The sequence below is a fragment of the Petromyzon marinus genome, chromosome 9 (genome assembly GCF_048934315.1).
Source record: "Petromyzon marinus isolate PM22_M1 ecotype Great Lakes invasive population chromosome 9, UKy_Petmar_22M1.pri1.0, whole genome shotgun sequence".
In the NCBI taxonomy this organism is placed as follows: Eukaryota; Metazoa; Chordata; class Hyperoartia; order Petromyzontiformes; family Petromyzontidae; genus Petromyzon; species Petromyzon marinus.
The window spans coordinates 16,095,182-16,116,767 of NC_133675.1; the positions used below are offsets into that span (position 1 = coordinate 16,095,182).

Sequence of the window (21,586 nt, forward strand, 5' to 3'; positions counted from 1 at the left end):
GGGACAAGATTGTAGACCTACACAAGGCTGTAATGGGCTACAAGACCATTGCCAAGCAGTTTGGTGAGAAGGTGACAACATATTCTTAGCTCTTTCGGTAAAGTCACGTTGAAGAGAAACAATAAAATAATAAAATATAGATATATTTTACACCTGATGATGACCGTTTGTGTTATGGTCGAAACGTCGTGAGATTTTTTTTTGTTTTATATATATTTTATGATTTTATTGTTTCCCTTCAAGGTGACTTTACCGAAAGAGCTAAGAATATGAATTACTGCAGTCACGAAAGCTTTAAATCAAAGGTGACAACAGTTGGTGTGATTATTCGCAAATGGAAGAAACACAAAAGAACTGTCAATCTCCCTCGGCCTGGGGCTCCATGCAAGATCTCACCTCGTGGAGTTGCAATGATCATGAGAACGGTGAGGAATTAGCCCAGAACTACACGGGAGGATGTTGTCAATGATCTCAAGGCAGCTGGGACCATAGTCACCAAGAAAACAATTGGTAACACACTACGCCATGAAGGACTGAAATCCTGCAGCGCCCACAAGGTCCCCCTGCTCAAGAAAGCACATATAGATGCCCGTCTGAAATTTGCCAATTAACATCTGAATGATTCAGAGGACAACTGGGTGAAAGTGTTGAGGTCAGATGAGACCAAAATGTAGCTCTTTGGCATCAACTCAGCTCGCCGTGTTTGGAGGAGGAGCAATGCTGCCTATGACCCAAAAAAACACCATCCCCATCGTCAAACATGGAGGTGGAAACATTATGCTTTGGGGGTGTTTTTCTGCTAAGGGGACAGGACAACTTCACCGCATCAAAGGGACGATGGACGGGGCCATGTACCGTCAAATCTTGGGTGAAAACCTCCTTCCCTCAGCCAGGGCATTGAAAATGGGTCGTGGATGGGTATTCCAGCATGACAATGACCCAAAACACATGGCCAAGGCAACAAAGGAATGGCTCAAGAAGAAGCACATTAAGGTCCTGGAGTGGCCTAGCCAGTCTACAGACCTTAATCCCATAGAAAATCTGTGGAGGGGGCTGAAGGTTCGAGTTGCCAAACGTCAGCCTCGAAACCTTAATGACTTGGAGGAGATCTGCAAAGAGGAGTGGGACAAAATCCTTCCTGAGATGTGTGCAAACCTGGTGGCCAACTACAAGGAACGTCTGACCTCTGTGATTGCCAACAATGGTTTTGCCACAAAGTACTAAGTCATGTTTTGCAGAGGGGTCAAATACTTATTTCCCTCATTAAAATGCAAATCAATTTATAACATTTTTGACATGCGGTTTTCTGGATTTTTTTGTTGTTATTCTGTCTCTCACTGTTCAAATAAACCTACCATTAAAACTATAGACTGATCATTTCTTTGTCAGTGGGCAAACGTACAAAATCAGCAGGGGATCAAATACTTTTTTCCCTCACTGTAACTGCTGACGGTATCAAACAATTACACAACCAATTCTGTTTTTTTTCCAGTGGGATGGCAACGTGGGATTTAATTACTGAACTTAATTTGAAAGCAAGGGTGGGCCCACTGAGACCATGGAAGATCCCAGGGTCATTCTGACTTGATGATCTGACACAACACTTAGACATTCCTTCCGAATTAAACGTGCTGCCTCAATGGGGATATTGCCTGTGTTAAATAGAGGACAGTTCGTTTGCTTTTCTGTATTTCTGCCTGTACCCGGTACTTCTGAATAGTGCAGCACACGCAGACACCACGGGCCGTGAGCCCTCACGCCAGTGCGGAGAAGCTCACCTCGCTGACGGCACCGCTGTTCTGCCCACACATGCCAGCCACTGGTGCCAGTCCCACCGTCACGCCCTCGAACTGCACGCCACTGACACACACACACAGACGCAACATGCTAAGGCCATTGGCTTCAGCCTATAGACTGCAGGGACAAGGGCTGCCAGTAATACGCTCGAAGGGTAAGCAACAAAAAGAGGTGGAGAGGCCAGCAACGCGCCTGCGTGCATTTGTATAGACAACTTGACAGACTGATAATATTATATTTCTTGACTTAAAACTTTCGTGACTGCAGGAATTCATAATCTTTGGGTCTTTCGGTAAAGCCACGTGGCTTTACCGAAAGACCCAATGAATGTGAATATTATATCTTTTTATACATATAAACCAGTTGAGAGTCAATTAACAAAAGCAATTCCTGTTGCAAGTGAGACCTGCGGTAAGAAAATACAGCACACGAGAATGAATATCTGTCTTGCTGATTTGTTTTACTACGCAGCAGGGAGTACTCATTATTTGTAGACTCAGTCGACCTTGGGGAGTTTAAGATGCCAATTGCCACTGATTATAATGTGCATCAGGCAAGAATTCAACGTTGGTGGCACAGGAATGAAACAGCAAACACGCAGCTCACGGGCAATGGTGTTCAGGAAGAGGCTCCAGCAGGATCGGAAGGATCGTGAGTGCAGACTCAATGTTACGCCCCAGGGTTAGGCGCGCGGTCACGTGAGGTGGAACTACATTTGTCGATGCTTCATCAGTGGACAATTCCATCAGTGGACAATTTCTCTCCAAGATTTAATTAAACAAAAATTGTGACCGGCCAGCCTACTGAACATTACGTCGGAAAAAGCAGCGTTCTCGTATGTACGCACGTATGTATGTATGCATTACAATGCTACATACATTGTCATTAGCTCATTTACTCTGTATGGTTGATGGACTCATTAATCACAGTTGGCGAAATATAAGTTTCCACAGATACCTTCCCCATTATAGAGGCAAGCAAATATTATCAGCTCAACAAAATAGTCACAGACCCATCACCACTCCAACGTCTGTCTTCGAAAAGCCTCTCCATGCCCCCTCCCCGAAAAATGACTTTTACCAACATAAAAGCCTTCCAGAGCCCAACACAGCACGGGACTTTTGTCAAACAACTTATGAGTCATTGCGCTTGTAAAAGCTAACACCAACATGCCACTTGAGAAATTCAAACCGCAATCATAGAAATGCACGGTAATGACTTCCAGCTGGCGGTGCCTTGCGATTATGTTCTGCGCTCGTGGGGTTAGGACTCCAATTGCGGTAATTTCGGTGGCCGCCGATGTGACGCGTCCGGGGATATTGTGACCGTCGCCGCGACGGCCGTCGCCGCGACGGCCGCAGGACGCGAGCGCACGAGCGCGCGCGTGCCATGCACGCTACGCAACGGCCACGTGTAACACACACGAGAGGAAACGGCATCGGTCAAATAACAGCAGCAGCAATGCCGGCGGGGAGCGTGCCAATGTTTGTGCACTGGATTCGCGGAGGTTTTCACGCCGCCGCCCGGAGCTGGGAAATTCCCTTAGGAGTCATTCCTCGCCTACAATTTCACCGTGGATAATTCCTACAGGAATGCCATGGGCCATTCCCCTGTTCAAACGAACATTTGAACATGGGACCCTAACAGGAATTCTGCCATTGAAGTTTCTTGCAATTCTTTTACGATTCTAGCTTAGCTTTGGCTATGGTTAACTTGGAAAAACATCACTGATTCCAGCCAGCCAGAATGGTAATTCTGATTGATTCCAAGGTCGTCAGAATCACCATTGATGCCTAATCGACTGAATCCGCCCCAATGCTGGTGTTGATGCGCAAACGGAGGACCCATCGTACCTGCATGGCCTCGTGGAGGCAAGCCCAGACACGATCCTTACAATGCCAATGCAAGGCTGCATGTACACAGAGCCAATGATACATGTACAGGTAGCCATCCCATGTATACGTTAGGATATAGCTACGGCTACATATTAACGTAGCTGTAGCCATGTATAATACGTTAGGATATAGCTATGGCTACATATGAACGTAGCTGTAGCCATGTATAATACGTTAGGATATAGCTATGGCTACATATGAACGTAGCTGTAGCCATGTATAATACGTTAGGATATAGCTATGGCTACATATGAACGTAGCTGTAGCCATGTATAATACGTTAGGATATAGCTATGGCTACATATTAACGTAGCTGTAGCCATGTATAATACGTTAGGATATAGCTATGGCTACATATGAACGTAGCTGTAGCCATGTATAATACGTTAGGATATAGCTATGGCTACATATGAACGTAGCTGTAGCCATGTATAATACGTTAGGATATAGCTATGGCTACATATGTACGTAGCTGTAGCCATGTATAATACGTTAGGATATAGCTATGGCTACATATGAACGTAGCTGTAGCCATGTATAATACGTTAGGATATAGCTATGGCTACATATTAACGTAGCTGTAGCCATGTATAATACGCTCCTCCTTGTATAGCCTAGGCCGGTCAGGCCCCACGGGCACGACTGTCTTTCATGAACACTATGCAACATGGGTACACTGCGTAATTACTCTTCAATGCCCGTGCCACACGTGTGTGTGTGTGCGTATGTTGAACTTAAATTTTGACTTAAAACTTTTGTGGCTGCAGGAATTCATATTCTTTGGTTCTTTCGGTAAAGTCACGTAGATGGAAAAATAATAAAAAGAAAAAAACACGTTTCGATCGCAACACAAGCGGTCGTCATCAGGACGACTGCTTGTGCTGCGATCGAAACGTCGTGTTTTATTTATCTTTTTATTATTTTTATTCACTTTTTTTATTTTTCTATCTACGTGATTTACCGAGAGAACCAAAGAATATGTTGAACTTCTTTCGCACCGTGCATAGCCAGCCGTGCTAATCGCAGGTGTGTAATGCCGTCCACCATCGTGCTGTGCCATACAACGCAGGTCTTGCGCTGTGCGATGCAGCACATTGACAGCCCCGCACTGCCATGTGCTGTGACATTGCCGTGCTGTGCAATGCAGCGCTCCGCTGAGCAATGTTCTCAATGTCAATGTGATGGGACCACTTCGTTTCGCTGCCACCATTCGTGATGGCCAGGTCGCTTCTGAAATATAAGTGCATACCCCAGTGGGCTTTGCCTGGTAGGATGGGGATGGTTCAGGTTTGTTTGTCATTTGTTAACCTTTCTTGTACTTATATTCTTGGTTCTTTCGGTAAAGTCACGTAGAAGGGAAAGAATAAAATAATAAAAAATAAAACAATAAAATTCTCACGACGTTTCGACTGTTACACAAGCAATCATCATCAGGTGTGAAAACCACAGCAAGAAATTTTTCTTGCTGTGGTTTTATTTTCATTATTTATTTCCATTCTACGTGACTTTACCGAAAGAACCAAGAATATGAATCCCAGCAGTCACGAAAGCTTTAAATCAAAATTTATTGTACTTTGCACCAATGTCATGTTTTTTTTTTGCATTGTCTGTTGTTCTCACGTTCTTACCACGTGCTCCAACTGGACACCTGTGACAAAGAGCTTTATAGCTCACCGGATTCCTTCCGCGGTATAAATAAACATTCTTTAATCCGAACGCAGCACTTTGCGGTGCCTTGCGACTTGCTGCTGCGCTCCGCAACGCTCGCACGACGACGGTTCGCAGCGCGCCCCTCACGTGACGAGCTGCGCGTGGTCGTGGGCGGCGCGCGGGGCCAGTTCGCGGCGCCTCCACGCCAGGAAGCCCTTGAGCGTCGCGTTGGCGTCCGCGCTCACGTTGGCGCGGTCGCCCGCAGTCCACACCTCGAGGCCCACGAGCGCCACGCGCACGCGCAGCGGCCGGTACAGCTGCGCCCGCCACGCACGCGCCACACGCAGCACACAGCACGCAGGACACAGCACGCACGCGCCACACACAGCACGCACACGCAGCACACAGCACGCAGCACACAGCACGCCACACGCAGCACACAGCACGCAGCACACAGCACGCACGCGCCACACACAGCACACAGCACGCAGCACACAGCACGCCACACGCAGCACACAGCACGCAGCACACAGCACGCACGCGCCACACACAGCACGCACACGCAGCACACAGCACGCAGCACACAGCACGCGCCACACGCAGCACGCACACACAACGTGGGCGGGCCACGCCGTGCTGATGAGACTCGGACAGAGCGAAACGCTCCGGCTTTTATTTACCTTATCGTTTTAAGCAAGCGCTGCTGGAGACGGAACGGTCTGCAGGGCAAACAATGTGGACGGCGGGTTATCATTGCTATTTTGGAGATGAAATTGACGCAAATCCCTGGCTGTTGGTTTTATTCAATGCCACGTAGCTGAGTGTTTGTATATACAGGGAGATAAAGGTGTAAATACATATACCGTATGTAATACTCAGATAATACGTGAACTTGTTCAGGTTAAACATCATTACAACCAAAGAAGTTGTGGATACTTACACAAGATTGGAGTTCAAGGCAGACTCGGCATGAGAAGTTGTCACTGGATTTTGTGTTTCTGCCTTTTCTCAATTCTATTTCAGCTGTGCTATGGGCGCCATGCTGTGTTGCACAACAATGGACCATGCCATGTTACAGAATGGTCTGTGGAAGTTGATATTACAGAACTACTACTTCGTCCAAATAAAAAAAATACATAGAAATCCGTAGTTTTTTTTTAGAAGTCATCAGTGGCCATTCCCATGGGAATGTGGAATTCACAGGGGCTCCCATGAGTTGATGAGCAGCGCCCGATGATTGTTTGAGCTGGGGGCCACACTCGTGCCTTCCACCAAGTCTCTCTCGCAAGTGGGGCTCTCAGTAGCTCTGAATGAAGTTCACCGAAGGACACACATCGCAAGCCCCATATACAGCTTCAGTTGCTGTAACATCTAGATCTCAAGGCCGGCGTCCAGCATGGATCTCAAGGATGTTGTAATGATGTGGGCAAAGAGTAAGCCTCCACACATTACGAAATATATGCTACCACTCAGCCAGGAAATGGCTCGGAGAGAAGGAATACAGTCTTGTGTTGCAGAATGTACGATTGTGAAAGAATGTTCAATGCGTTCACCCGGAACCACTCAGCAGTAGCACACGGCAGTGACACACACGGCAGGGACACACAACAGTAACACACACAGTAGCACACAGCAGTAAGACACACGGCAGTGACACACAACAGTAACACACACAGTAGCACACAGCAGTAACACACACGGCAGTGACACACAACAGTAACACACACAGTAGCACACAACAGTAGCACACACGGCAGTGACACACAACAGTAACACACACAGTAGCACACAGCAGTAACACACACGGCAGTGACACACAACAGTAACACACACAGTAGTACACAAGCAGTAAGACACACGGCAGGGACACACAACAGTAACACACACAGTAGCACACAGCAGTAACACACACGGCAGGGACACACAACAGTAACACACACGGCAGGGACACACACAGCACTGACACACACAGCAGCACCACAGTGGCTTGATGTGTGGTTGGGGGCTGGTGACGATTGTGGGGTGGCAGACGAGAGACAACGAGAAGGGAATGACTACAGAGCGATGCACTGTGCTAAGTGTGCTTTTGCTTGGGGGAATTGCTCACTGGCCGAGCCTTGTACATTGTCCCGTACCAGTCAATTGCCCTTGGGCCTTCGTGCCCCAACACATTTTCTTAAAGGCACTGATGTTTGTAGACCCTTGTTTGTAAACATGTACCATTACACTCTATTGCGTGCTCTTAAAAGCAGACGAAAGCTCTCTTAGTCAAAGGGTTGATGTCCTGTAAGGAGGCTGGCTCCCACTGTAAGAATGACAGTTCCACTAATAAATGTACATTACATTTCAAGAGTGGCTGGGAGCCTCAGAGCTTTCATCATATCCTGTGTCAGGGAACAGCGCCGCTGATAACCTGGATTCAATACCAGGCAGTTGTGTGATGATAAACCAGATGATTAAATGTATTGAGCTGCTAGTCTCAGCAGTTACCGATTACCGCACAACAAAACCATCAGATCACTTTGTCCACATTATTTATTCTACTCCAGTTCTGCGGATAAATGTAGCAACAGCCGAAGTAATTAGACGAAAGACACGCGGCAGGCAACTCATTACGCTGCACAAGGGAACAGCATGTGGTTACCGTTCCCACGAACTGCACTCCTTGATTCCTTCCGCCCTTGCTGAGAACTCGGTCTACCACACTGACTCTTTCAACGCCTTCATACTGTGTCCATCCGTAGCACTGCAGGCCACACCACGTCGCTTTGTGGACAGTGCCTGTTGGTCTCTGGCCGCTTGGGTTTTTTGGGGGCTTCGGGCACCTCTGCACGGTGATCGTGGCTTTCAAAAGGTCAACTGCATGTTGTACGCACACCCGGTAGTTTTGGGGGGAGGTTAGCGGGACTAGAGTTTGTGAAACATTGCTCCGACGATTGTAGGAGTCGAGGGAGGAGATAGCTTCACGCCTTGGCTTTGGCTCTCGCAGCTCGGTGGGGATGTACAATCGACGAGGAGCGGTACAAAAGTTAGTGGTCCACATGTTACGGAGCGGTTCACCATTCTTAAAGTAAAACATAGAGAAGGGTGCTTGAGTGTGTATAAAGAGACGTTACATACATATCGTGCATCTCTCTACGGCTCCCGCTATCCCCTGGCTGGTGGCGGACAGGAGCTTCCGAACTGGACCTGCACACTCACACGGACTGTGGAACTGTGACCGTACCTTGTCCATGTGGTTTGCAGCCTCCAGCATCCGCTGTCGGACCCGCTCCAGGCTTTTGTTTTGCATCTTGTACTGTGGGGAGCCGGCAGCAACAGCAACACGGCGCTCGGCTCAGACGCGGCAAACGTGACAGCGAAAAAGCTGCTCCTTCGGTGAACTTGCACAACGTATGATATGAAGTGTCAAGCAAAAGAGGTCCGCATTTCCATATAAGCCGATATTTATTGTAAAATATATGTTTTTTCTTCATTTCATAAGAAGACATTCACTCAAGCAATATGAAACGCCGTACATGACAGCTGTGATGCCTGAGTTGGCAGGATGGTGGCTGAAGGGCTTTCGCCCCATTGCAGTGCACTCCGCTGGGTTTGAATCCAGGAAGCCACCCCTGAATAAACTTTGCTAAACTTTTCCAATGCGTCCGACGGCCTTAGCCTGACCGCTCATAAATGACTGCACAAAGAAAAACAAATTAACGTAGATTTGTTTTTCTTTCTGAAATCCGCAATGCGCAGCTTTCAGAGTAAAAAATGTAGTCTTGTACAAATACGTTTCCTGTTACTTAGCAACGTGGCCTTGCAGCACGCACATCGAGTACGCGTGAGGGCAGCGACTTCTGTACTGTGCGATACGCACAAACTATGAAAATGCATAAATTAATACGAGACATTTTTAAGATCGTGCGCATGCATGTAGAACTTCTTTCGCACCGTACGTAGCCAACCGTGCTAATCGGAGGTGCGGGGAAAGGACAACAAACTGAACACAAAAAAGCAGTTTGACATCAAATGAGTTTTCAATCTAGATTTAAAAGTTGCTGGCTCCAGCGGCTCCCTAATATCGGAAGGAAGAGCGTTCCAGACGGCCGCAGGGGTGCATCTCAAAGCGTGCGGAACGCATCTGAAGGACCGTTAGGGTTCGGTGTTAATTGCCGAGGCTCCGTCAGGCTGTTTAACAAAGGGCACAGCTCAGGGCGAGCAGATCGAGTCACGGGAAGACGAGATAACCAGAACACAACGATGACGTAACTCGGTCTATAACCACGGTGCTCCACGTTTGTCCAAACACTGCACACTTTCCAGACAAGAGGTCATCGTGTTCAACGTCTTTGATGTCACCACACCTCACCATTGCCTCCTTCCTCTATACATCACAGCTGTCGTAAAGTTGACACCCGCCCTTCAAGGGCCATTCTCACGGTCGCCTACCATCTGGAGTTTGGCCTTCCTCTCAGTCGCTGACCTCTCGGAGCCACTCCGACGCCTGTCTCAGTAAACCACCCTCCTCCATCATACGCACGCGTTGGGCCCTTCACGAACCTTCCTTCATTATGTCCAACAACCATTTCTGGCCACGCGACATTTCTGAGCTACCTCTTATTCAAAGGTCACACGTTCGTTTCCTGTTCGCGTTGTTAGAGTTCAACTCTGACCAACACGGTAACTCAGACATCTGTACTCTTCTAAACAAGTGGTTCATGTAAGTCTGTCAAAATCCATTTCAACTATCACAATAAGTCGGATTTCATACTCACAAGCCAGTGTGTTATGCACTTCCTAAATACAAAAAATAATGTTTACTACATCCACATTCTCACTTCCTGCTGACAAATGTGAATGTTCCTGGGACCCATCAATAACCACTGGCATCAAGTTTGTTGGCCACGACACTAAGACCCAAGTGCCCAGCATCCGTGCCCGAGGCTTGTGGCGGGTTGGGAGTGATTGTTAGCTAGAGTAAGCAGAGGAAGTTGAAGATGCTGACAAAAGCACAGAGACAGGAAGAAATGATTATCTACAGTTGACTGAGTGGCAAGGGGAGTCCCACACAGGAATATGGGTTGGGCACCAGTTGAAGGACGGTAGGTACACAGCATGGGTTTAGCACCAGCTGAAGGATGGTAGGTACACATCATGGATTCAGCACCAGTTGAAGGATGGTAGGTACACAACATGGGTTTAGCACCAGTTGAAGGATGGTAGGTACACAACATGGATTCAGCACCAGTTGAAGGATGGTAGGTACACATCATGGGTTCAGCACCAGTTGAAGGATGGTAGGTACACAACATGGGTTCAGCATCAGTTGAAGGATGGTAGGTACACAGCATGAGTTCAGCATCAGTTGAAGGATGGTAGGTAAACAGTATGCACAAGCCTTGAAGGTCTGGTAGAGCTGGGTTTGCCGCCAGCTTTTGACACAAAACCTCAGAACTCGGTGGTACCACTGAGAAGAATGACGCAGCTTCGGGAAAGTCATTCACAAAATAAAACAAATATTGATGGGATGGAGAAATAAGTAACCTTAAGCAGAAGTCAAAACAGCAGTGGAAGAGGCAAGGCAATATCAGCGTGCCAAACTTTCTTGCCGATCCTGTTTAAAGGTTGGCCGACGAGTGCCGAAGGAGGAGCTACACAGGGCGGTCGCCACAGCGTTTCGTTGGCCCTACTTACAAAGTTACAAATGCACGAAATGTCAGCAAAGCGGTCCCTTGACATTGTCACGGCGGCCGTGGCACACTTTGGCGGGGCCTGCGCATTGCGCTGTCACCGCAGTCGTTGGGCATCCTCTTCCCCCTGAAACGCGCAGCAAACCCCGCCGCCACAGCGCGAACATGTTTACACGCCGCCGTGTCTCGAGACGCCCAAGCCTTTTCAAGATCAAGGAAGGGCACTGACATTTTTATAGCGGGGGGGGGGGGGGCAGTTGTTTATTTGGACTAACGAACTGTTTGCCTATTATTAACCCAGGGGAAACGTCTACGGGGGATGTTGTGTTAGGAGTTCAGCACAACGGTGGCGCTTTCTTCATAACAATTGTGACGTGACGGAGATGGGTATAAAATACAGAAAACGTTAAACAAAAACGTACATGATGTGTGTTTATTTTATGACAAGGTTCGGCCAAATTGGGCTATTTCTGCGGGAGTGCAGTCTGCAGGCCATTAAGTGATGTAACCCCGCACCAAGCCAGAGGAGTTATTGAGGTTAACTGGGACAGAAAAAGGAAAATAGCTGTGGTCAAAACTGCAATGGCTCGAGATTTTGTAAGCGCCTTGCTCTGAACGCATTGCCATGTGCTCTGGAAAAGGGGCTGAATCCATATCCAGTACGGACGTAATGAATCATTCATTACAATTGATTGCTATGCTTTCCATACACACATTGATTGAATAATGTGTGTAAACATTGATTATTTTGAAATTTACATTTATTTATAGTTTTGATATTGTAGCCCCTATAAGTTCACGCAAATATAAAGTTTACGTGCGGCACAAGGGCAAAAATAATTGATTTATGACTTTAATAATGGCAATTAATTAATTTAGGGGGGTGGGTGGGGGGTGATTACAGCCTAGCAATGTGTGGTTGTGACCAGCAGTGTGGTGAGTGACTGTGTTGTTGGGGCCTGCAGTGTGGTGAGTGAGTGACTGTTGTTGGGGCCTGCAGTGTGGTGAGTGAGTGACTGTGTTGTTGTGACCTGCAGTGTGGTGAGTGAGTGACTGTTGTTGGGGCCTGCAGTGTGGTGAGTGAGTGACTGTGTTGTTGTGACCTGCAGTGTGGTGAGTGAGTGACTGTGTTGTTGGGGCCTGCAGTGTGGTGAGTGAGTGACTGTTGTTGGGGCCTGCAGTGTGGTGAGTGAGTGACTGTGTTGTTGTGACCTGCAGTGTGGTGAGTGAGTGACTGTTGTTGTGACCTGCAGTGTGGTGAGTGAGTGACTGTTGTTGGGGCCTGCAGTGTGGTGAGTGAGTGACTGTGTTGTTGTGACCTGCAGTGTGGTGAGTGAGTGACTGTTGTTGTGACCTGCAGTGTGGTGAGTGAGTGACTGTTGTTGGGGCCTGCAGTGTGGTGAGTGACTGTGTTGTTGTGACCAGCAGTGTGGTGAGTGAGTGACTGTGTTGTTGGGACCTGCAGTGTGGTGAGTGAGTGACTGTTGTTGTGACCTGCAGTGTGGTGAGTGAGTGACTGTTGTTGTGACCAGCAGTGTGGTGAGTGAGTGACTGTGTTGTTGTGACCAGCAGTGTGGTGAGTGAGTGACTGTGTTGTTGTGACCTGCAGTGTGGTGAGTGAGTGACTGTGTTGTTGTGACCTGCAGTGTGGTGAGTGAGTGACTGTGTTGTTGTGACCTGCAGTGTGGTGGGTGAGTGACTGTTGTTGGGGCCTGCAGTGTGGTGAGTGAGTGACTGTGTTTTTGTGACCAGCAGTGTGGTGAGTGAGTGACTGTGTTGTTGGGACCTGCAGTGTGGTGAGTGACTGTTGTTGTGACCTGCAGTGTGGTGAGTGAGTGACTGTTGTTGTGACCAGCAGTGTGGTGAGTGAGTGACTGTGTTGTTGTGACCAGCAGTGTGGTGAGTGAGTGACTGTGTTGTTGTGACCTGCAGTGTGGTGAGTGAGTGACTGTGTTGTTGTGACCTGCAGTGTGGTGAGTGAGTGACTGTGTTGTTGGGGCCTGCAGTGTGGTGAGTGAGTGACTGTGTTGTTGTGACCAGCAGTGTGGTGAGTGAGTGACTGTGTTGTTGTGACCTGCAGTGTGGTGAGTGAGTGACTGTGTTGTTGTGACCTGCAGTGTGGTGAGTGAGTGACTGTTGTTGTTGTGACCAGCAGTGTGGTGAGTGAGTGACTGTGTTGTTGTGGCCTGCAGTGTGGTGAGTGAGTGACTGTGTTGTTGTGACCAGCAGTGTGGTGAGTGAGTGACTGTGTTGTTGTGGCCTGCAGTGTGGTGAGTGAGTGACTGTTGTTGGGACCTGCAGTGTGGTGAGTGAGTGACTGTGTTGTTGTGACCAGCAGTGTGGTAAGTGAGTGACTGTGTTGTTGGGGCCTGCAGTGTGGTGAGTGAGTGACTTTTGTTGGGGCCTGCAGTGTGGTGAGTGAGTGACTGTGTTGTTGGGGCCTGCAGTGTGGTGAGTGAGTGACTGTTGTTGGGGCCTGCAGTGTGGTGAGTGAGTGACTGTGTTGTTGTGACCTGCAGTGTGGTGAGTGAGTGACTGTTGTTGTGACCTGCAGTGTGGTGAGTGAGTGACTGTTGTTGGGGCCTGCAGTGTGGTGAGTGAGTGACTGTTGTTGTGACCTGCAGTGTGGTGAGTGAGTGACTGTGTTGTTGTGACCAGCAGTGTGGTGAGTGAGTGACTGTGTTGTTGTGACCTGCAGTGTGGTGAGTGAGTGACTGTTGTTGGGGCCTGCAGTGTGGTGAGTGAGTGACTGTGTTGTTGTGACCTGCAGTGTGGTGAGTGAGTGACTGTGTTGTTGTGACCAGCAGTGTGGTGAGTGAGTGACTGTGTTGTTGTGACCAGCAGTGTGGTGAGTGAGTGACTGTTGTTGTGACCAGCAGTGTGGTGAGTGAGTGACTGTGTTGTTGTGACCAGCAGTGTGGTGAGTGAGTGACTGTTGTTGTGACCAGCAGTGTGGTGAGTGAGTGACTGTTGTTGTGACCAGCAGTGTGGTGAGTGAGTGACTGTGTTGTTGTGACCAGCAGTGTGGTGAGTGAGTGACTGTGTTGTTGTGACCTGCAGTGTGGTGAGTGAGTGACTGTGTTGTTGTGACCTGCAGTGTGGTGAGTGAGTGACTGTGTTTGTTGGGGCCTGCAGTGTGGTGAGTGAGTGACTGTTGTTGGGACCAGCAGTGTGGTGAGTGAGTGACTGTGTTGTTGTGACCAGCAGTGTGGTGAGTGAGTGACTGTGTTGTTGTGGCCTGCAGTGTGGTGAGTGAGTGACTGTTGTTGTGACCTGCAGTGTGGTGAGTGAGTGACTGTGTTGTTGGGACCTGCAGTGTGGTGAGTGAGTGACTGTGTTGTTGTGACCAGCAGTGTGGTGAGTGACTGTGTTGTTGGGGCCTGCAGTGTGGTGAGTGAGTGACTGTGTTGTTGGGGCCTGCAGTGTGGTGAGTGAGTGACTGTGTTGTTGGGGCCTGCAGTGTGGTGAGTGAGTGACTGTTGTTGGGGCCTGCAGTGTGGTGAGTGAGTGACTGTGTTGTTGGGGCCTGCAGTGTGGTGAGTGAGTGACTGTGTTGTTGGGGCCTGCAGTGTGGTGAGTGAGTGACTGTTGTTGGGGCCTGCAGTGTGGTGAGTGAGTGAGTGACTGTGTTGTTGGGACCTGCAGTGTGGTGAGTGAGTGACTGTGTTGTTGGGGCCTGCAGTGTGGTGAGTGAGTGACTGTGTTGTTGTGACCTGCAGTGTGGTGAGTGAGTGACTGTGTTGTTGGGACCTACAGTGTGGTGAGTGAGTGGGTGAGTGACTGTGTTGTTGACTGAGCGTGTGCCCTTGGGGTGCGCGTCTCCAGCTCACCTTGGTGTAGTCCACAACCATGAACATTTCCACATACTTGGTGTCCTGCAGCACCCAGCCGGGGTCCTGTGCGCACAATAGACAGGGTACCAACTACCATCAGCAAATCATACGTCTGGATACTAGAACAACCACCAACCACCCACTCTTATCGTCATAACGTCTCCATACGCATCTCAGAGTCGTTACTTTTGTATGCGGCCTTTACAAGGAAAGCTCATTGTAACATTCATTGGCATGTGATGAAATTGAGGGTACCACGGTATTAATAGAACCACCAGAACTCTGAAGCTTTCAGTTTCCCTGAAAGTGTTTGTTTTACAAAGCCGATGCCACCGCAATACCCCATCCGTCGTCCTAGTCCACGTATAAAGAGCTCAGAACACAAGAGGGGTGATTGTGGCGCTGAACGAGATGGGCGATAAACTCTACCGCTGCCGTACACCTGTGCAGACTTCAAACCAACGCTGGCATCTCTCTGAGACGACTGCAATCGCGCAAGTTCTCAAACAGTTCAATTGTCGTACCGCACAGGGCCACAAACAACTTAAAATGTTTTGTAAACGTTTCCGAAAAGAATGCTGTTTATGTTCTTGTAATTCCCTCTCCCTTGGTGCGTAAAAGTAAGTGCAAGCCAGGATACTACCATCCAAAGTGCTCTCACAGAAGTACGACAACCACCATCATCACCACCACCATCACCACTATCACCACCACCATCATCATCTCAGCAGTGGTCTTCCTCTCATGCACATTCTTTCCATTGGCTGCCATTCCATTCTGTCACCAGATATGGCTCCCGTCCCTTCTGGCGCTGTAAACTTCCCTTCACAATCACGTTTTCATTTTCATTTTGTAAATCATCGCTCCCTGATCCACGTGCCCCTCTCGCTTTGTCTCTCAGTGTAATACTGCCCGAGAGATATGATGTACGGATCAAAATCAGGGACAATTATACAATTAACAGGAGCTGAAAAGTACACGCAAGCATTTCCCCCAGTGAAAAAAGTTAAATAATTAAACTGTTTTCCTGTTGGAAAAATAACATTCACTTGAAGAAAAACATTTATTTTCCAAAAATTCCCTTTTCACTTCATTTTTTTTGGATTTCCGAGCAATAAGCTCATAGGTTGTAAATGAGAACACTCAAATAGTTGATTGTTTTTGGCATCCTGGATCATGGCCTTTTTACAAACATAAATCGTGCGCTGCTTTTGAAAGAAAATATTCTTAGATGTATGTTGTTAATCACGTGACGTTGATTGGATCAGGATGCGACCTTAATAAAGCAGTAACGTTGTCCGTCGGTAAGAAAACATCTCGTGTTTGACCCACTATTCTATAATCATACACCAGTATATTTAAATTATAATTCGACAATCATATGTAATACCAGTCGATTGTTGCTTTAATTGGAATGCAACGCTCGCTATCGGAAGGGTGCAAGTTGAAGTGGTGGTCGGGTGGAAGGTCGACTGGCCATATTTTCTCCGGGTGATAAAATACTAATTCGTGGGACGTGAATATGGCGCCACTAGGGGATACAAAGGCGGCCGGGCGTGGTGCTGGCCACCCACCGCCCTTGTGTGCAGCGCCGGCCTTCACAGGCGCTCGGTAACAGCACTTGCCCCAAGCATTCCTTCTCTGAACCGTAATGCTCCTCGTCAAGTCTCTCGGTGTCATTCCAAAGGCACACCTCTCCACGCTTCTCTGCACTCTCATCAGATTTTGTTCGATTTTCTTCGCCCAATGTTTCACTTCTTGGAAGAGTATTCAGACAAGGAGACACACTTTGGCCAAAGTTATTCATCGTGACGCTGGAAGAGGCTTTCCCTAAGACCAGGTTGTATGCAAATCAAACCAGACATTATAACCACTGCAAAAGAACGAGAGGAAATTATTAAAACCGCTTGATAACGAGAGGCTTTCATTTGCCTTTGAGAGACAGAGATTTCCCCAACCACAAATTGCTTAATTTACGCTGTTCAATTTCGATTTAAAGCTTTCGTGACTGCAATTTTTCATATTCTTTGGTTCTTTCGGTAAAGTCACGTAGAATGAGAATAAAATAATAAATTGATAAAATAAAATAACACAATAATATTCTCACGACGTTTCGGCCACAACACAAGCGGCCTTCATCAGGTGAAGGGACGAGACTGTCTGGTGAAGGCCGCTTGTGTTGTGGCCGAAACGTCGTGAGAATATTATTGCGTTATTTTATTTTATCAATTTATTATTTTATTCTCATTCCACGTGACTTTACCGAAAGAACCAAAGAAGATTACGCTGTTCACTCACTCAGTACCACCCGAACGTAAAACCTTGGCAAGGACGCACTTCCACTTCTGACTTGGGTAGGAATCTCAGGAACAGTGGACATTAAGAATCACCAAAAACCCACACTCAGTCCCCAATAATTGTAAGCGTCTTTCCAGACCACGCGCCACTCGCCGCACATTCAACGGCAGGCGGGGTCATCACAGCCACAACAACAAAGTGTAGCCTCGTGCATTTATTCACTTACCAACCACCTTGGGAAGTGCATTTTGGGTCAATGCGCGGAGTGTAATCTATCACTCCCCATGCCAGGGTCACAGGCAGCGGTTAAGTGAGACAGGACGTACACAATGTTTTGGCTGTGTGGTTAGAATCATAAATAAATATTGAACAACTGTTCAATAATATTTGTCCTCGAAGAGCATATGCTCTACTGTCACGACATGGCAACACGCGGGGTGGCTCAGAGGTGCTCATGTTTAAATAATGTTTGTCCCGAGACTTCGGTTCAAATCGTAGAAGCCACGTGTGGTTAAAGAGGAATACACAAAGTGTGCACATTCGGTACACGATGCGATGTCATCTTTGTGAGACCAATCCTCGACAAGAAGAGAGAGTCATTGCAGGCAAGAGTTGAGGTAGGCTCAAGAGTACTCCACTGCACTCAAAAAAATATTCGCTAGCTCGCAAAAAATGGTATTCGATTGCCCTCCGCGGATTTTTCACGACACGTCGCTACGCTTGCTTCAAAGTCTACCGGCCAAGACTGCCAAGCGGAGTTAATTTAAATCCAAAGAACAGATGCTCACACTCTCTGCGCTGACAGCGCGTACTACCGGGGGAATAACAAATCACACGGCGGAGCGGATGAGGCACTTGAATTAGAATCGTTGCACTGCATGGCTAATGTGGCTTCTACATCCTTGGTTGGATGGTTCTGTTGTTCGTGGGACCATTTCACTCAGCACGGTGAATAAGGAGCCCCGAGCGCTTGGTATTGTCCTTGGGACGGGCTAACCGTGCGGGGATGGCATTATACTGAGGTGGAACTCCCTTATTGCCCCACCCCTAATTTAGGATTGGCCAGTGCCTCTGGGCTGAAAGGTGTGGGTAGCGCCACCTTCAATATCAAACGTCAGCCGTACAACAGAGTTTGGGCGCCACTAGAGAGTTTGGGTGACTCGGTGGCAAGATGTTAACGACCTCGCCTGGTATACAGGAGGTCGTGGGTTCGATCCTGACCCTGAGCCCTCTATATTTGGAGTTCGCATGTCTCTCCTCGTAGTTGTGTGGCTTTTTCTCCGATTTTCCATCCACAATTAAAATGAACGTCCTTTTAGAGTATTTGACTGCTATACATTTCCACGTCATAAGCCAGGTCGCTTCTGAAAAAAAGCTAACTAGCTCAGTGGGCCTTACCTAGTAAAATAAAAAATAGTTGAATAGTTTAGTTTAGTTTTAATAGATTCCCACCACCAACAGAACTCTCTGCCACACACAAATCCATCCTGGATAATTGTGCCCCAGATCTTACAGCGTTGTGCGAGGAGGCAGCATTCTACTGAATGTCTTCCATGGAGTATTCATAGCTTATAATTCTGATCCTTTTTTTAAATAAAAATGCACAGAAAATTATCGTCCCATTTCAGTTCACAAAAGTGCACGGAAACATCATCCCAGCCTCTAAGTGCACAAAACTGTACATACCAGGGGATTATCATAATTACACACAATACCACAGGGCACCCTTTGTCAGGTTAAAAATATATATATGATATACGGTTACAAACTCCTGTTTGCATTTGTAATCGGAATTTCTGTGCAAAATCACGTGTACATCTTGGAAAGCACAGCTTTCCGAAAAAAAATCACTCGGAGAAACATTGAAGTCTGCCTGAGCTGCAAAGACACAAACTACACAAAGACACAAACTACACAAAGACACAAACTACACAAAGACACAAACTACACAAAGACACAAACTACACAAAGATACAAACTACAGAAAGACACAAACTACACAAAGACACAAACGACACAAAGACACGAACTACACAAAGACACAAACTACACAACGACACAAACTACACAAAGACACAAACTTCACAAAGACACAAGCTACACAAAGACACGAACGACACAAAGACACAAACGACACAAACTACACAAAGACACATTACACAAACACACAAACGACACGAAAACACAAACACGAAGACACAAACTACACAAAGACACAAAGACACAAACACGCATATGCACAGTCCACAATCGTTGTTACCAGCCGTCTGCCAATCCCCTCTCTACCTTTTTACATTACTAACATCACAGAGCATGCAGAATATTGATTCTTGTCGGTGAGTGACAACAGCATCACAATAAACAAAATAAAAAAAGTTGTGTTGTTTTCATGACCATCTACGTAATTGGTTCGGCTGCACAGAACATAGGGGCTTAATTTTCGGCCAAGACATCCTACGACACCATCACAACTTGACAAATTGCCCAACGCTTTAGAAACAAGCCGAGCATACTCAAGAGGGCAAGGGCATTGAAATTCACCTCTAGAACTGTACTCCGACGCTCCGAACTATACGCTCACCGCCATGACCGGCCAGGCACCGACGTGTCAGTACGGTCGAACCCTCATGACCCACATGGCGTCGGGAGGACCTCATCTAGCAGTGGATTAACAACGGGCTGTGCACGTACAATGCAATAGCACTGGATCATAGCAGGGATCCATCGTAATGAGAAGACGGCCGAGCTTCTCGAAGCCACCACTCTCCCGCAGGGCTCAAATTAACGCAGCAGCAGCAGCACTTAGCGTTCTGTATCTGAGACCAAAAGTCAATGGGTGAAGGTCGCAAAGCCCCGAGACTACGTGGAGATAATTGATGTCATACGGCAGAGCATTTGTGGGCATAAATGTTTCTCTTCGACGTCTACTGGATGCATTTCAGGCTCACGCTCAAAACATCTTCAAGTGCTTTTCATTTCCGATGTCAGATTCCACGTCGATGTACAAAGTACGTTAACTTTCTTTCACCGAGTGTTAAATTATCAGGATGCGAATCTGATTGGCCCATTAGGTAACCTGATATATGAACATTTTAATTACATTTTGTTAAAATGTTGTTCCTCCATCTCAGGTTCCTCCATCTCAGGTTCCTACATCACAGATTCCTCCATCTCAGGTTCCTACATCACAGGTTCCTCCATCTCAGGTTCCTCCATCTCAGGTTCCTCCATCTCAGGTTCCTACATCTCAGGTTCCTCCATCTCAGGTTCCTCCATCTCAGGTTCCTACATCACAGGTTCCTCCATCTCAGGTTCCTCCATCTCAGGTTCCTCCATCTCAGGTTCCTCCATCTCAGGTTCCTCCATCTCAGGTTCCTCCATCTCAGGTTCCTCCATCTCAGGTTCCTACATCTCAGGTTCCTCCATCTCAGGTTCCTACATCTCAGGTTCCTCCATCTCGGGTTCCTCCATCTCAGGTTCCTACATCTCAGGTTCCTCCATCTCAGGTTCCTCCATCTCAGGTTCCTCCATCTCAGGTTCCTACATCACAGGTTCCTCCATCTCAGGTTCCTACATCTCAGGTTCCTCCATCTCAGGTTCCTCCATCTCAGGTTCCTACATCACAGGTTCCTCCATCTCAGGTTCCTCCATCTCAGGTTCCTCCATCTCAGGTTCCTACATCTCGGTGACGAGTTTTTTCGAGATGCAGAAACGCATTCGAGACGACCCTCTATGATTTAGGTGCCTTCATTAACCCGTATGGCTCATGTAATTTATTAAAAAAATGTAACCTGGAGGATACAGGTTACTGCCTATAACAAATTCTAAGTAATGTTTAATGATTAGATGCCTCGAGCGATACAGAATCGAATGCGAGGTCTTGGAGCGCTAAATGAGTCAATTATATTCTAACACTTCCAAATAAAATAGATTGTAGATGACTCCTCTTAGCAGCACAACTGTGCAGGAGACAGACGTCCTTTAATGGGCCTCACGTATCCATGAGCAAGTCCGGCACAGCAGGGGAACGTCTCTCTTCTCTATAGCGATCGTTTCCACATTACAAATCGTCGGCCGTCGTGTTATCTTTTCCTTAAGGTGACCCCCAAGTCACCGCTGCATCAAGGGCAGCTGCAAGTGCCACGTCGTGCGAGTGCCGAGCGCTAGCGGGGGGAGTCACGCTGCCGAGGGCTGCGAGTCGCCAAGGGGCAGCAGGGGCTGAGCATTACGACACAGATGGGCGCCTGTTTCCTTTTGGCAGGAGCCCGCGTTAGCCGAAGGTTCCACAATCTGTGCACGCAGGCCACGCGCATTGCATTCACGCTGGGCGCTTCCTTCGGTGGGGGATTGGGCTGGAGACCACGGAGTCTAAACGGGTGCCCCCCCCCCCCCCCCCCTCCTGTACGTGCGGCTCGCGAGAGAAGTTTGAGGTTGCATA

At 47.7% G+C, this 21,586-nt stretch overlaps 1 protein-coding gene across 1 annotated transcript in view; it reads right to left on the reverse strand.

Moving 5' to 3' along the window:
• LOC116940443 (disintegrin and metalloproteinase domain-containing protein 8-like) overlaps positions 1-21,586 on the reverse strand; it is an 84,774-nt gene that overhangs the window by 32,942 nt on the left and 30,246 nt on the right. Inside the window, exons 7-10 of the mRNA XM_032950277.2 lie at positions 14,848-14,913; positions 8,569-8,640; positions 5,490-5,659; positions 1,779-1,860 (exon numbers count right to left, since the gene is read on the reverse strand). Of these exons, the coding sequence (XP_032806168.2) occupies positions 1,779-1,860; positions 5,490-5,659; positions 8,569-8,640; positions 14,848-14,913 (390 nt within the window). The remainder of the gene's footprint in view (positions 1-1,778; positions 1,861-5,489; positions 5,660-8,568; positions 8,641-14,847; positions 14,914-21,586) is intronic.